The sequence below is a fragment of the Hyperoodon ampullatus genome (genome assembly GCF_949752795.1).
Source record: "Hyperoodon ampullatus genome assembly, chromosome: 9".
Classification (NCBI taxonomy): Eukaryota; Metazoa; Chordata; class Mammalia; order Artiodactyla; family Ziphiidae; genus Hyperoodon; species Hyperoodon ampullatus.
Genome location: NC_136922.1, coordinates 71,411,584 through 71,424,357, shown reverse-complemented (window position 1 = coordinate 71,424,357; position 12,774 = coordinate 71,411,584). Strand labels below are relative to the sequence as shown.

The following is a 12,774-nucleotide window of genomic DNA, read 5'->3' as shown; positions in this document are numbered from 1 at the left end:
CTCCCATTGTCTAAACATGAACAACTCAACTGAAATTACACAGGCATTAGAGGCAAAGGGAATTCACCCCAGCACTCTTTTCTGAATTCCTCTTTCTTTTTCTGAAACTGATGATCTTAAAGAAGACCAGAAACTCCCCCTGAAAATTACAGATGCCACTTCAAAGTAGAAACTTAAATGCACCAGAAGCAAGAAGTTATGTAAGGAAAAAATTTTGCTATCCTTCTTTGAATGAGAAGAGAAGAAGGTAAACATACAAGTAAATATGATAGCCTTTAAAGTAATTTTTAAAAGTATCAACTACAACTAAACACTCTGCTTATCAATACAAGATTTGAGAGAGTGGATACCACAAATGTGGGAAGGCTGGAGACAGGAGCGTATAAGTTACTATCAGTACTGGTTACTATCTTTGGCTGCATGGGTATTTGTACATTGTTTTACAAACAAACAAATTTTAAAAAGACCATACATGCACTAAAGATCAGAGTGTCTCATGATCAAGGATTAAAATTAAAACAATCCTGAGTATGTGAGATCCAAGCCATTCCCACCCACCCCCAACCAAAATGAAAAAAAATAATGATAAATAAATTCACAGGACATAGAAATTTCAAACTGATACTTTGTCAGAATCACCTAGGTAAAACTACTTTAAGGCTTGTAGTTTGAGAGGTGATTTGCTATGAACCAAGTTCTTGGTACCTTCTTGGCAGTTTTGACTTGGCTCCAAATAGAAACACCAGATTGTTCCCCATCCTCTTGCCTCTGCCACAGCTCAGCTCAAGCCAGACTTTCACGGAGTTTGCCAAGTCAGGTTCCCTCCTTGACTCTTGAATCCTAGATTTGCAGATATATGCCGTGACTCCCATCCCGGACAGCCAGGAGGTCCTGCAGAGAGAGGGTGTCCCGGACAACATCAAAAGTTTCTATAAAGTGAATCACATCTGGAAATTCCGCTACGACAGACCATTTCACAAAGGCACTAAAGATAAAGAGAATGAATTCAAGGTACTAGGCCTTTCTTCTGACACGCGGTTTCCTCAGACAGACTGTGAACTCCTAGGGGGCAAAATGCTTGATAAATATTTACTCAGAATAAAGTCAAGTGATAAAGCTAGAGGGGACCAGAAATCATGTGGTCTAGTTGTTCTCAAACTCTACCATGTATCAGGGTGACATGGGGTGCTTTCTCATCAAGCAGATTTCTTAGCCCAGGAATTCTGACTCATTGGGTCATAGAGGAAGCCCTGAAGTTTATGACGATTCTAATGGCAGTGGTCCTTGGTCCAGTTTTTGAGCTCTCATGGTTCATCTCAGTCCTCTCATTCATTCATGTTTAACCAACTGTGGGAACCTCAGGATATTTATTCTCAGTTACATGAGACTGCCGTGAGTAAAGGATACTGAAGGAACGGGGGATTCTGAGACAGAACCACTGGGGAGCCTGCTGGTGCAGTGGGAGAGTTCTGTGCTATCTTTTGCTGCATTTTCTTATTAGAATGGTGTGTAACTAGGACCTCTGAGAGGACCCAGAATAAAAACAAACCATAGACTGTTTGCATGGGTTCAGTTCTCCATCCTCAGTAGTTCCGATACGCCTTGCTAATTCTCTCTCAGCCAGAAAGGGCAAGGTTTCTCACAGCCACCCTGGGGGAAAGAGGCAAGATTGTGCCACCGATAAATTATAATCTGCTCTTTCCTTGTTAACAGTGACAAAGCGAGACCACACAGATCCCCAGTTAGTCAGTATTTCCCCCTAAACAGAGAATGTAAAATGAATGTAGGATTGTGGGCGACTTGGCTTAGCTTCTTTCATCACAGAGTCTCTACTTAAGCTGGGAGATGTTCTCCTATCAGCTACGATTGTCTGATGTGAACTTGCCTTGTCACCCCTGCCTAAGTGTCAGTCCCCAGTGCTCCCAGCCGTAACTTCAGGAGTTACTCACAGCCAAGTGATCAGAGGGAAAGCTGGATAGTTTTGCAGTGTTATGATGGGACTGAGCAAAGCATAGTCCTTTGGGCAAGGAGGTTGATGGGTTAAATATCAAGGCCGGGAAACCACTGGAAAATAGCACTAGGATGTTATTGAAAAGATCCATGACCATTTTCTAATCCTTTTGGATACCTTAACTTTTCTTTTGGCCTTCCAAAACCAATTAAAGATCATTAATGTATCATATAGTTTTCATTGCAAGTTTCCAGTAGGTAAAAAGTCCAAGATCCACCAGAGTTGGACAGATGACTTGCTCAGAGTGGCGTTCTAATTACCCCAGACCCTGCACTAGAACCCGCACCTTCTGATGCCGTCTCCATTGCTTTTTCCGCTGCACCACATTTCCTTCTGGCCATCACGTTAAATATTTATCAGTGTTGGAGCAACCCTCCTAAAATAAATAAATAAATCTGGCTCCTTACTCCTGTGCTCACAGCCCTCAGCATCTGGCTCCAAACTGCCCTTGCACTCACCCACCCTCCCCGTCAGCTCCTGCAGCACCGAGCTTCTCTCCCCATCTCCTGCCATGCCCTTTCACAAGCCGCTCGCGTCTCCGCGCCTGCTGCTTCCTGCTGCCTGCACCATCTCCCCCGCTCTCTGCCTGGCAAACTCCTACTCACTTCAAAATTCCACTCACGTGTCACCTCCTCTGAGAAGCGCTGTCCTCCTCCCACAGAACGCTGGGCACGCCTGCTTTCTCCTCTGTTTTCTCCCAGCACCTGGAGCCTTCCCTTCTCTTCTCCCTGAACCCTTCTTGATCTGCTTACCCCCCTGTCACCAGCACAGCACACAGGGCCCCTGTCGCCAGGCCTCTGCCCTATTCATTGCAGTAGGTCTTGGCTGGCACAAAGAAATCCTCCTATTTGTTTTTGTTGTTGAATAAATGGCACTATTTCGGGAATTTTGTCAAGTTTATTATCCACGCAGGAATACGATTTGTTTAAGTAAGAAACATGAGTCAGAGATGTAGAAGCCTGGTTGACAAAAGAGAAAGTCGTCATCCACAGCAGCTCTTACCAAAGGCAGCCATGGTTTCACGTGTCACGGGGGTGCTCATCCTGGCCAGGGGAGCCCTGGCTCTTAAATACAGATCCTCCTGGATCACAGCAGTGAATATCGGCACAAGAAAACGTGGCACAGTGCCTGTAGCAACGGAGAAGTTGGAAGTTCTAGTGCAGGGGTCCTAGGGGCAGCTCTACAGGTGATGGGAATGTAGCTTTGAGCAGGTCACATGCCTCTTGGAGACTTAGTGTTGTCATCTTTAACACAGAAAGATCAGGCTATGTGATTCGTAAAGCCCTTTCCTCCTTGAGGATTCTGTTATTCTAATCCCGTGTCGAATAGCTGATACTACTACTTACCTCTTCCAGATAAAAATGGCTGGACCCCTTGCAGAGTGGAGAGAGTTTAAATTAGAAACTTAGAGGAAATAGTAAAGAAAATAATGTGATGACCTGTTTTTATATTTTTAAGCATGCTATCTGGAGTAGGTGATTTATTCTACACAGAAAAAAGTTTCAGATGATATACAATGAAATTTACACAAGCTTCAGTGTGTCTTACTGTGATCGCTTCCTGAGTGCAAAGGGGTTGCTGAAGTGCTGGAATGAATACTAAAGAAAAGCTGACAAAAACCGAAAACTTGATAAAACTGAACGGCAAACATTAGTCATAGCTCAGTAACTAGAAAGAAAGGTAACTTGGGGACTTAATTTGTTTTGTATTTCATAGAGTCTCTGGGTGGAGAGAACATCATTATACTTGGTGCAAAGTTTACCCGGAATTTCCCGCTGGTTTGAAGTGGAGAAGCGTGAAGTGGTAAGGATCAGAGCTTATTCTCAAGAACTTTCTCATCACAGTTGCTCACCTGGTGTCAGTCTGTATATTTATTGCTTCTGCTTTGGACTCAAAGTCCCTGGAAACACTCATAGTAGGTTAGTGAATGTTTGTGATATTTATTGACCGCTATGACCAAAGCTGGAAGGGGAACATTACCATTGACCTAGCCCAGCCAGCCAGAGGGATTCCTCAAAAATAGCTATGACTGCAGCATGTCAACACCTCGGGCTCTTGAGTTAGAAGAACTGGAATTCCAGCTCTCCTAACTACTGTAGCTATGTGACCTTCACTGCTTACCTTCAGTGCCAGGCCACTGGAAGAAAGTTATCGACATTAACTTATTTAATCACCATACCAAAGCTACAAGGTATGTATTCTTTTTTGTTTGTTTTGTTATACACATTTATTTTACTTTCAGATTCCACATATAAGTGGTAACAGAGTATTTGCCTTTCTCTGTCTGACTTATTTCACTAAGTATAATACCCTCTAGGTCCATCCGCATTGTTGCAAATGGCAGAATTTCATTCTTTTCTATGGCTCAGTAATATTCCATTGTGTGTGTGTGTGTGTGTGTGTGTGTGTGTGTGTGTGTACAGATATATATATGTCTCAAATCTTCTCTATCCATTCATCTGTGGCTGGACACTCAGATTGCTTGTGTATCTTGGCTATTGTACACAATGCTGCTATGAACATTGAGGTGCATGTATCTTTTTGAATTAATATTTTCATTTTCTTTGGCTATGTAGCTAGGAGTGGCATTGCTGGATCATATGGTGGTTCTGCTTTTAGTTTTTTGAAGAACCTCCATACTATTTTCCAAGGTGATTGAACCAATTTACATTCCCACCAGCAGTGGACTAGGGTTCTCATTTCTCCATATCTGAGGTATTCTTATCCCCATTTTCACAAGTTTTGACAAGAGGTTAGTTAAAAGCCTTTGCCAGAGGTTCCATAGCAAGATATTGAAAAAAGATAAACTCAAACTCAGATTTTTCTGACTCCAAAGCCAGTTATGTTTATCACTTCTAGCCTTATAAGGCAACATGAAGCCAGTGTCAAGCCCCACCAGCACAGTATCTGACACACAGTAAGTCCATGGTGTCACAGTTCACAGTAGAAGGGATGCTGCTGTGTTAGTCTCCCTGGGCACCAGTGGAGAAATCAGCGGGTGTCATTATAGACCCTGGAAACCACAGCACCCAAGAAGCCTTCGGGTTGTAAAGCACGCCTCCCGGCTCCAGTCCCCAGTTGTGGAAACAGAGAGAGCGGTTGCCGAAGGCAGCCACATGTGGAGTGAGACCCCGCCCTGTGCCTGGGCTGCTCTTCAAGCTGCCAGCACCTTGCTGTCAGCCACAGCCCTGCAATCTCAAGCATCCCTTCTCCCACCCTTGGTATATCCATTATGTCTGGGGCCAGCCAGAGAACAGTGGCTGGTAGAAAATGTGCCAACTGTGAAAATATCATTTAACCCCTTCCTTTTTTGAAGTAACAAGCCCACTCTGTCAATGAATAAGAAAGAGCAGTTCTTGCCCAAATTGTCTTCCAAGAATGGCTTATCCTACCTGAAATGTCTCTAAGCATTGAAACCACCCTCAGTTTATCCTATTCAATCACACTAAGGATTTAATGGCATTTTCATTTTGCTGGGCGGAAAAATTCATACAGCTCCCTTAACAAATAGAACTCAATCCAGCAGATTACATCAGTGTGGTTGTGTTCTTGTCGGGTCTGAGTCAAGGGTCCACAAAGCTGCTTACTTACATGGTGCACCCTGCAGCCTTCGTGGAAGAGGAGAGGCTGCTGTCTTCAGTGCTCAGAAAGTCTTATTGTTATGCTTCCTGCTGAATGGCATGGGCCCAACCCACAGAAATGTTCTTAGTCATCCGTACTGCATTAATGATTCAGAGAGCTTTGTCAGCTACTTACTACCCAGAGCATTAAATTCTCTGACACTCACCAATGTTCCTAACCTTGGAAATATTATATACACACACACATATACACCCCGCTAATAAAAAGCAGCATGCTGATAATGATTAAAGGAGCATTACTAAACACAACCTTTCAAACATCAGCTGCCTACTTTATTAGAATATGCAATCTTATATTCTGTCAAACAGAACAAACCCAACTGGGCTATTTTGTTCCCTGAACACAGCCCACTTCTGACAACCTCATGTCTTTTGCTTATTCCCACTGCCTGGCATGTCCCCACCTTCTATTAAAGCTGGTTTACTGCTTTAATTCCTAGTGTGGAAGGTCCTGAAGATCTGGGCACAGAGTAGGTACTCAATACATATATGCCATACTGAATTGAAATTCCTTATGTGCCATGCCAGAATCTAAAAGATTCTGAATACCAAAAGATGTTTTCACATCTTGAGGATTACATAATATACTATATGCACCCTATGTTACCTTTCTAAAATCAGAAATATTCTGAGTTCTGAAAACATGTAGCAGCAAAGATTTCAGATGAGACTGTGGGCCTTTATTCTCTAAATCGTAACCCCAGAACATATTATTGAACATATTCTCCCATTCTTTCAAAGATGATAATGCCTTTGAACAATTGTTTCCTCAGTAATTGTTTTTATTGTTTTCAAAACAAACAGGATCTCTTTTTTTTTATTAAAAAGTAAACTTATTTAAAAATTTTTAAACAAGATGAAAAAACTGTAAAATAGACTGTACAAATAATGATTTTTTTAACTCTAAAGATAATGACAATATCATCACACTTCACATCATATCCATCAGAAAATCGTGTGGCTCTAAGATACTTTCAAAATTACCCAGATACTTTCAAAATTACCCAGAATACCTCACCTCCCTGCTGATAGTGCCATCTAGTGCCTGATTTCTGCAGTAGTATAAGAGGTCACCTTGTGCCCTTGTGCCCTCCCCCTGCTGCAATCACTTCTGTACACAGCCCCAGTGTCCTTTTTAAACTAAAGTTATATCAAATAAAAGTAGAGAAAATACATAATGAACCTGGTTTACCCATCATTTTATTTCACCAGCTATCAAACAGGCCAATTTTGTTTCATCGACACCTCCCGCCATTCCCTTTCACACTGGATTATTTTGAAGTAAATCTCAGACATCATTTCAGCTATGTAAGAATATTTCAGTCTGTATATTAACCAAAAACAAAACCATAATACCATTATTCCATCTAAAAATTTTAACAATAATTCCTTGATCATAAAATATCCAGTTTATTCACAGTTCTCCAAGTCTTTATTTTATAGGTTTTTGTTTGTTTTTGTCATCTGTTGTTTGAATCTGGACCCAAATAAGGGCCACACATTGAAATTGGTTGAAATACCTCCTAGAGCCCACTTGATCTGTAGGTTCCCCCAAATTAATTTTTTTCCTTGAAGTTTTTTTGTTGAAGAATCCAGGTTGTTTATCCTGAAGTGTTTCCTTAAGTATGGATTTTGCAGACTGTGAATCAGTGGGATCATTTAACATGTTTCTTTGTTCCTTTTTTTTTTTTTTTTTGTAAATTAGCAGTTAGATCTAGAAGCTTGATAAGATGTTATTTTGTTTTTATTTTTTCATTTTTTGCAAGACTACTTCATGGGTTGTGTTATATGCTCTGGTTGGCAGCCAGTGATGCTCGTTGCCCCCATCCAGTTATCTCTTAAGGGTTACAAAATGGTGATATTTTATCGTTCTTTGTTTGTTGATTGGAATACTTCTGTAAAGAGAAGGATGCCCTCATCACCGATTTGATTACCCTAAGGTATAGGAAAGGAAGGATAATGCTCTATTCTTCCCTTTTATTTACTAGTTTTCATGGTTTCTTTTTTTTTTCCCACACCACGCAGCTTGTGGGATCTTAGTTCCCTGACCAGGGATTGAACCCTGGTTCCTCATACAGAGGGCACCCTCAGCAGTGAAAGTGCGGAATCCTAACCACTGGACCACCATGGAATTCCCCTACCAGTTTTCAAAATAATAATTTGGTTCCCTAACACCCTATAAAAGTGTCCAAAGAGGGTTTTGTTTGGTTAGTTTGGGTTTTAGCATCAGTAGTAACTCATGGATTTAAACGTGTTTGTTTTGTTTCAATCCATTTCAATTATGACTTATTATTTTTCAAATTATTCAATTTTGCCCATTGGGAGCCTCTTCAAATTGGTTCCTCAGTCTTTTTGACAGTATCCAAGTTGTCTTTGTTACTGAGCTAACTAACACACAAGACCGGTTTGTCAAATCAAGCATAGGAATCAGCATCAAGCTTTACTAATAACTCTTAGGCAATCAGGAGGCTCAGATGAAGCAGAGAGACATCTGAGACCTCAAGTCTTGTCCTCCACATCCTTCTTCTCTGCATCAGGAATAATCCTGATTAAGAGACAGAGTGTCTAAGTGAAGTTCACAGAGTGACTCATACAAAGGGCACATTTCAATTATGAAATTTAAATTGTGAAATATTCCATTTTATACTCCAGAGAGTAGTCAGACTTCTCTGGGACATTCTCTAGGGACGTGTGCCTTATGGACTCTGGGTTTATTTACTGTAAGCAATCCTTTAGCTGGGGACTTCCCACTAAGGGCATTCCATAGATACCATCTCTTCCTCCTAGCAGTTAGTCTTTTTATTTGAAGGTTCAATTGACAAGGAGATAAGACCAGGTCACCTGCTTTCTTTTCTGTTCCCCAAGGACATACCTAGTAAAGAGAGTGAATGGACCACAGGCCAGCTGCTCTAATGCCTTCCTCCAGCTGCCTTCCTTGCTTACTGGTATGGCTGGGTAGTCCAGGCTCACTTGTACAATCCTGCCCCAGACCCAAAAGCAACCATTTCTCCAATGACTCCTGATTCTTTTTAGTGGTAAATGGGAATTAAGGATCACAAACTGGGAATAAAGGAAAATAATTCCTTGATGAACATTTTTACACATTATTCTTTGCACACTTCTTTAATCATCTCCTTAGAATAATTTCCCTAGAAGTGAATTGAGCTATCAAAGGGTCCACAGTATAACCTTTGATTCATTGATCAGCAATGGCATGTATCAATTTATGCCCTGTCTGGAGTATATAGCTGTTCTTGGGAATAACCATTTTCCCAGCATTCTCTTCAGCACTCGCTGTTGAATATTATTTTAAAAGTTCCAAATAATAGATCAAAAATGATCACAGTAGGGTTGATTTTTTTTGGCATTTGTTGAGTGCTAGTGGAGATTATATGTTTTCATATATTTATTGACTCTTTTTTTGCAAATGCACTGATTATATTCTTTGTGTAGTTTTCTTCGGTATTTGAGATATATTAATAATTCAGCTGAAGTATATGTTGGAGATATTTTCCCAAGTTATTATTTGTCTTTTGTCTGTGTTTATTGTATTTTGTTTATTTTTAAAATTTCTTCGTATTAATAGCATTTGAATCTATAATGTTGAGCATGAATTTTTTTAGTTACGGTCAAAAATACATAAAAGTCACCATCACAACCATTTTTAAATGTATAGTGCAGTGGTATTAACTATAGCACGTTGTTGTGCACCATCCATTGAACAATTTCCCTTTCCCCCTCCCCCCAGCACCTGGCAACCACTGTTCCACTTTCTGTTTCTAAGATATTTTGTTCACTTTTTAACTTTCAGTTCATCAGAGCTCTCAGACTTCTTCTTTATGATTTAGCTTTTGTGATCATAAAACAAAAGTTTAATGTCCTAAAAAATTGGAAAATAAAATCCTGTTTACCACCACTCAGGTAAAGAAACAGAACATTGCCAGTAGCACTCTATAGGCCTCCCGTGTATCCTTTCCCAATTACTACTCCCTCCCTTATCATAACTTTTATGGTATCCATTCCCTTGCTTCATTTACTACCTATATATGCCTCTTTAAACAAGTCAGTTTAGTTTTGCGTGGTTTTGAACAGGCATACCTTGGAGATGGTGAGGGTTCAGTTCTAGACCACCACAATAAAGCAAGTCACACAGATTTGTTGGTGTCCCAGTGCATATAAAAGTGATGTTTATACTATACTGCAGTGTATTGTGTGTAATAACATTATATCTAAGAAAAAATGTACATACCTTAATTTAAAAATACTTTATTGCTAAAAAAATGCCAAAGCAATTACAATAGCAACATCAAAGACCACTGATCACAGATCACCATAACAAATATGATAATGAAAAAGTTTGAAGTATTGTGAGAATTATCAAAATGTGACACAGAGACATGAAGTGAGCAAATGCTGTTGAAAAAAACGAGGCCAGTAGCCTTATTCAACAGAGGGTTCCGTGAACCCTCAATTTGTAAAAAAAACACAGCATCTGTGAAGCACAATAAAGCAAAGTACAATAAAATGAGGTATGCCTGTATAACAGTGTCATACTGTATATATTCTATTGTAACTTGCATCTGTCACTCAGTATTATTTGTAACATTAGTCCATGTTATTATATGTGACTTGTTTGTTTTCATTGCTGTAAAGTATTCCATTGTATCCTACAATATGCTTATGCATTCTATTCTTGATAGACATACAGATTTTGGAGATGATTATGAACATTTTTGTACATGTTTCCTGGTACACATGTACACAGATACTTTTCCTCAGATATATGCCTAGGAGTAGAATTGCTGGATCATAAAATATAATATATAGATATCTTCATCTTTAATATATAATCCCAAACTGTTTTCCAAAGTGATTGAACCAATTTAAACTTCCAACAGCAGAAACTGAGAGATTCAGTTGCTCACATTCTCACTCTCATTTGCTAGTGTCATATTTATTTTTGCCATACTGGTGAGTGCTTAATAGTATGTCGTTGTGGTATTATTTTTCACTTCTTTGATCACAGATGAGGTTCAACACTTTTCGTATGTTTACTGGTCATTTGGGTTTCTTCCTTTGTAAAGTGGCTACTTCTTTGCCCATTTTTAATTCAGCTGTTTGCCTTTCTCTTAATGGTTTATAAAGGTTCTTTATATATTCTGGACATAGGCTCTTTGACGGTTTTATATATTACAAATGTCTTCTACTTTCTGGTTTATCTTTCCTTCTCCTTTATTGTGTCTTTTGATGAATGTATATTCTTCATTTTGACATAGTCAAATTATTCTAGTACTTTTCATTGTTGGTTTAAGATGATCTAAGTGACCTTTAAAAACTCTATTTCCTTAACTGAAAGAACCAGTGTTGAAATGTGCTTACAGTGAGCTTGAATTATTATACAGCTGAGAGCTTAGCAGACCTTCTCTTCAAAGAGAACGTCAGTGACAATAACAGTCACAATGCTATACATTTGAAGAGCACTTTCATCATTTTCACAATTAGGCCTCCCATAACTGAGAATTGTTAAGTCATTATGATTCTATTTGGCTCTCCTTCAACAAATAGATCCTGCAGCATATATGAGTATCTTATTTTCTATAACTCCCAACTGTGTGGCATCCTGTGCCGCCTTATGGTGCTGTTATATATGCATATGGGGTTCACATGGGCATATGTTCCATCTTCCCAACTAGGCTGAAATCTCCTTGACATCAGAGGATCTGTAAATGCATCTTTGTATCTCCTGTGGTACTTTGCATTAGTATCTAGAAAGGCGTTAATAATATGCAGGGCCCTTGAACACTTAGCCTTCAAAAGAAAAGAAAAACAAGTTTTAAAAGACATGCTTGAATTTTCTTTTAAGGTTTAAATTGATTGTTGCAGTGCTAATATGTAATTGATTAGTGCTAATTATCCAAACCACATTTCAACCAATGAATATAATCACCTTCTCTTCCCAGACCTTACAAACAGTTAATTTGTCTTCCACATCCTTGTCTATTCTACTATGGCCCCTGGTAGAGATATTGATGGGAGCCAAGGGGGAGCACAGATAATTCAGAACATGGATAATCTACTTTGTCTTTTTTTTTTTTTCTTTTCTTTCTTTCTTTCTTTTTTTTCTTTTTTTTTTGGCCATACTTCACGGCATGCAGGATGCAGGATCTTAGTTCCCTGACCAGGGATTGAACCTGTGCCCCCTGCACTGGAAGCGTGAAGTCTTAACCACTGGACCTCCAGGGAAGTCCCTTGTCTTTCTTCCTGAATGTCACAAAATCCAATATATATTTATGCTCATTTGTTCTCAGATAGAAATGAGTCCTCTTGAAAATGCAACTGAAGTATTGGAAAATAAGAATCAGCAGCTGAAGACTCTGATTAGTCAGTGTCAGACAAGACAGATGCAGAATATTAATCCCCTGACCATGTGCCTGAATGGAGTTATAGACGCTGCAGTTAATGGTGGAGTTTCCAGGTATCAAGAGGTGAGGATTAGGTATTGTCGTTTGAAAGTTTTCATATGTGATTTCTTAAGGTTTCAGAAATCTTTTTTCAAAATATGCACCCATCATATCAGCCTGCTATCATAGGGCTACAATTAACACAACCAGATTTCTTTGTTAGATAGAGCAAACATACAGTCATTTGTGATGCACACTTACTCTGTTTCCCAAAATGTGATATTTTGAGGATAAAATATGTGTGTGTGTGTGTGTGTGTGTGTGTGTGTGTGTGTTTTCTTGGATGAATAAAAGAAGTGAGGGTATCGGGATTGTTTAATGAATGTCTACCTAAACCCATTTCCCTGAGCAAAGAGTGGTTCTTGGACATAAAAAAATTTGATCTTGTTTAGAAGATATTTTAAGTGGATTTTTCATCTAGTTTTCGTTTAGTTTTAAACAGAAAGGTACAGTAGCTTAGAAGGTGAGGCCACCATCTTGATCATTCTGAGTCTTAAGGCAATTTATTTTAGGATGTGATGTCATAAAGCTTGATTTGGATTTGCTATTTGTTTTACCAAAGGTACAAAGTTTATACAATCTCTGATCTGTTAACAATCATTTCCTTATATTACCATCTGATCAGCTGACCGTACTCAGAATCATTGTCTGCCCCCCAAAA

The 12,774-nt window shown here is 39.3% G+C and overlaps 1 protein-coding gene across 2 annotated transcripts in view; it reads left to right on the top strand.

Annotated features, from left to right (window-relative positions):
- Positions 1 to 12,774, top strand: part of DOCK4 (dedicator of cytokinesis 4) — a gene marked incomplete at its 5' end in the record, with an annotated part of 498,756 nt that overhangs the window by 469,894 nt on the left and 16,088 nt on the right. For both annotated transcript variants that reach the window (XM_079712023.1, XM_079712022.1), the window contains 3 exons: positions 845 to 1,011; positions 3,728 to 3,814; positions 11,961 to 12,137. In XM_079712023.1, coding sequence (XP_079568149.1) covers positions 845 to 1,011; positions 3,728 to 3,814; positions 11,961 to 12,137 — 431 coding nt within the window. The remainder of the gene's footprint in view (positions 1 to 844; positions 1,012 to 3,727; positions 3,815 to 11,960; positions 12,138 to 12,774) is intronic.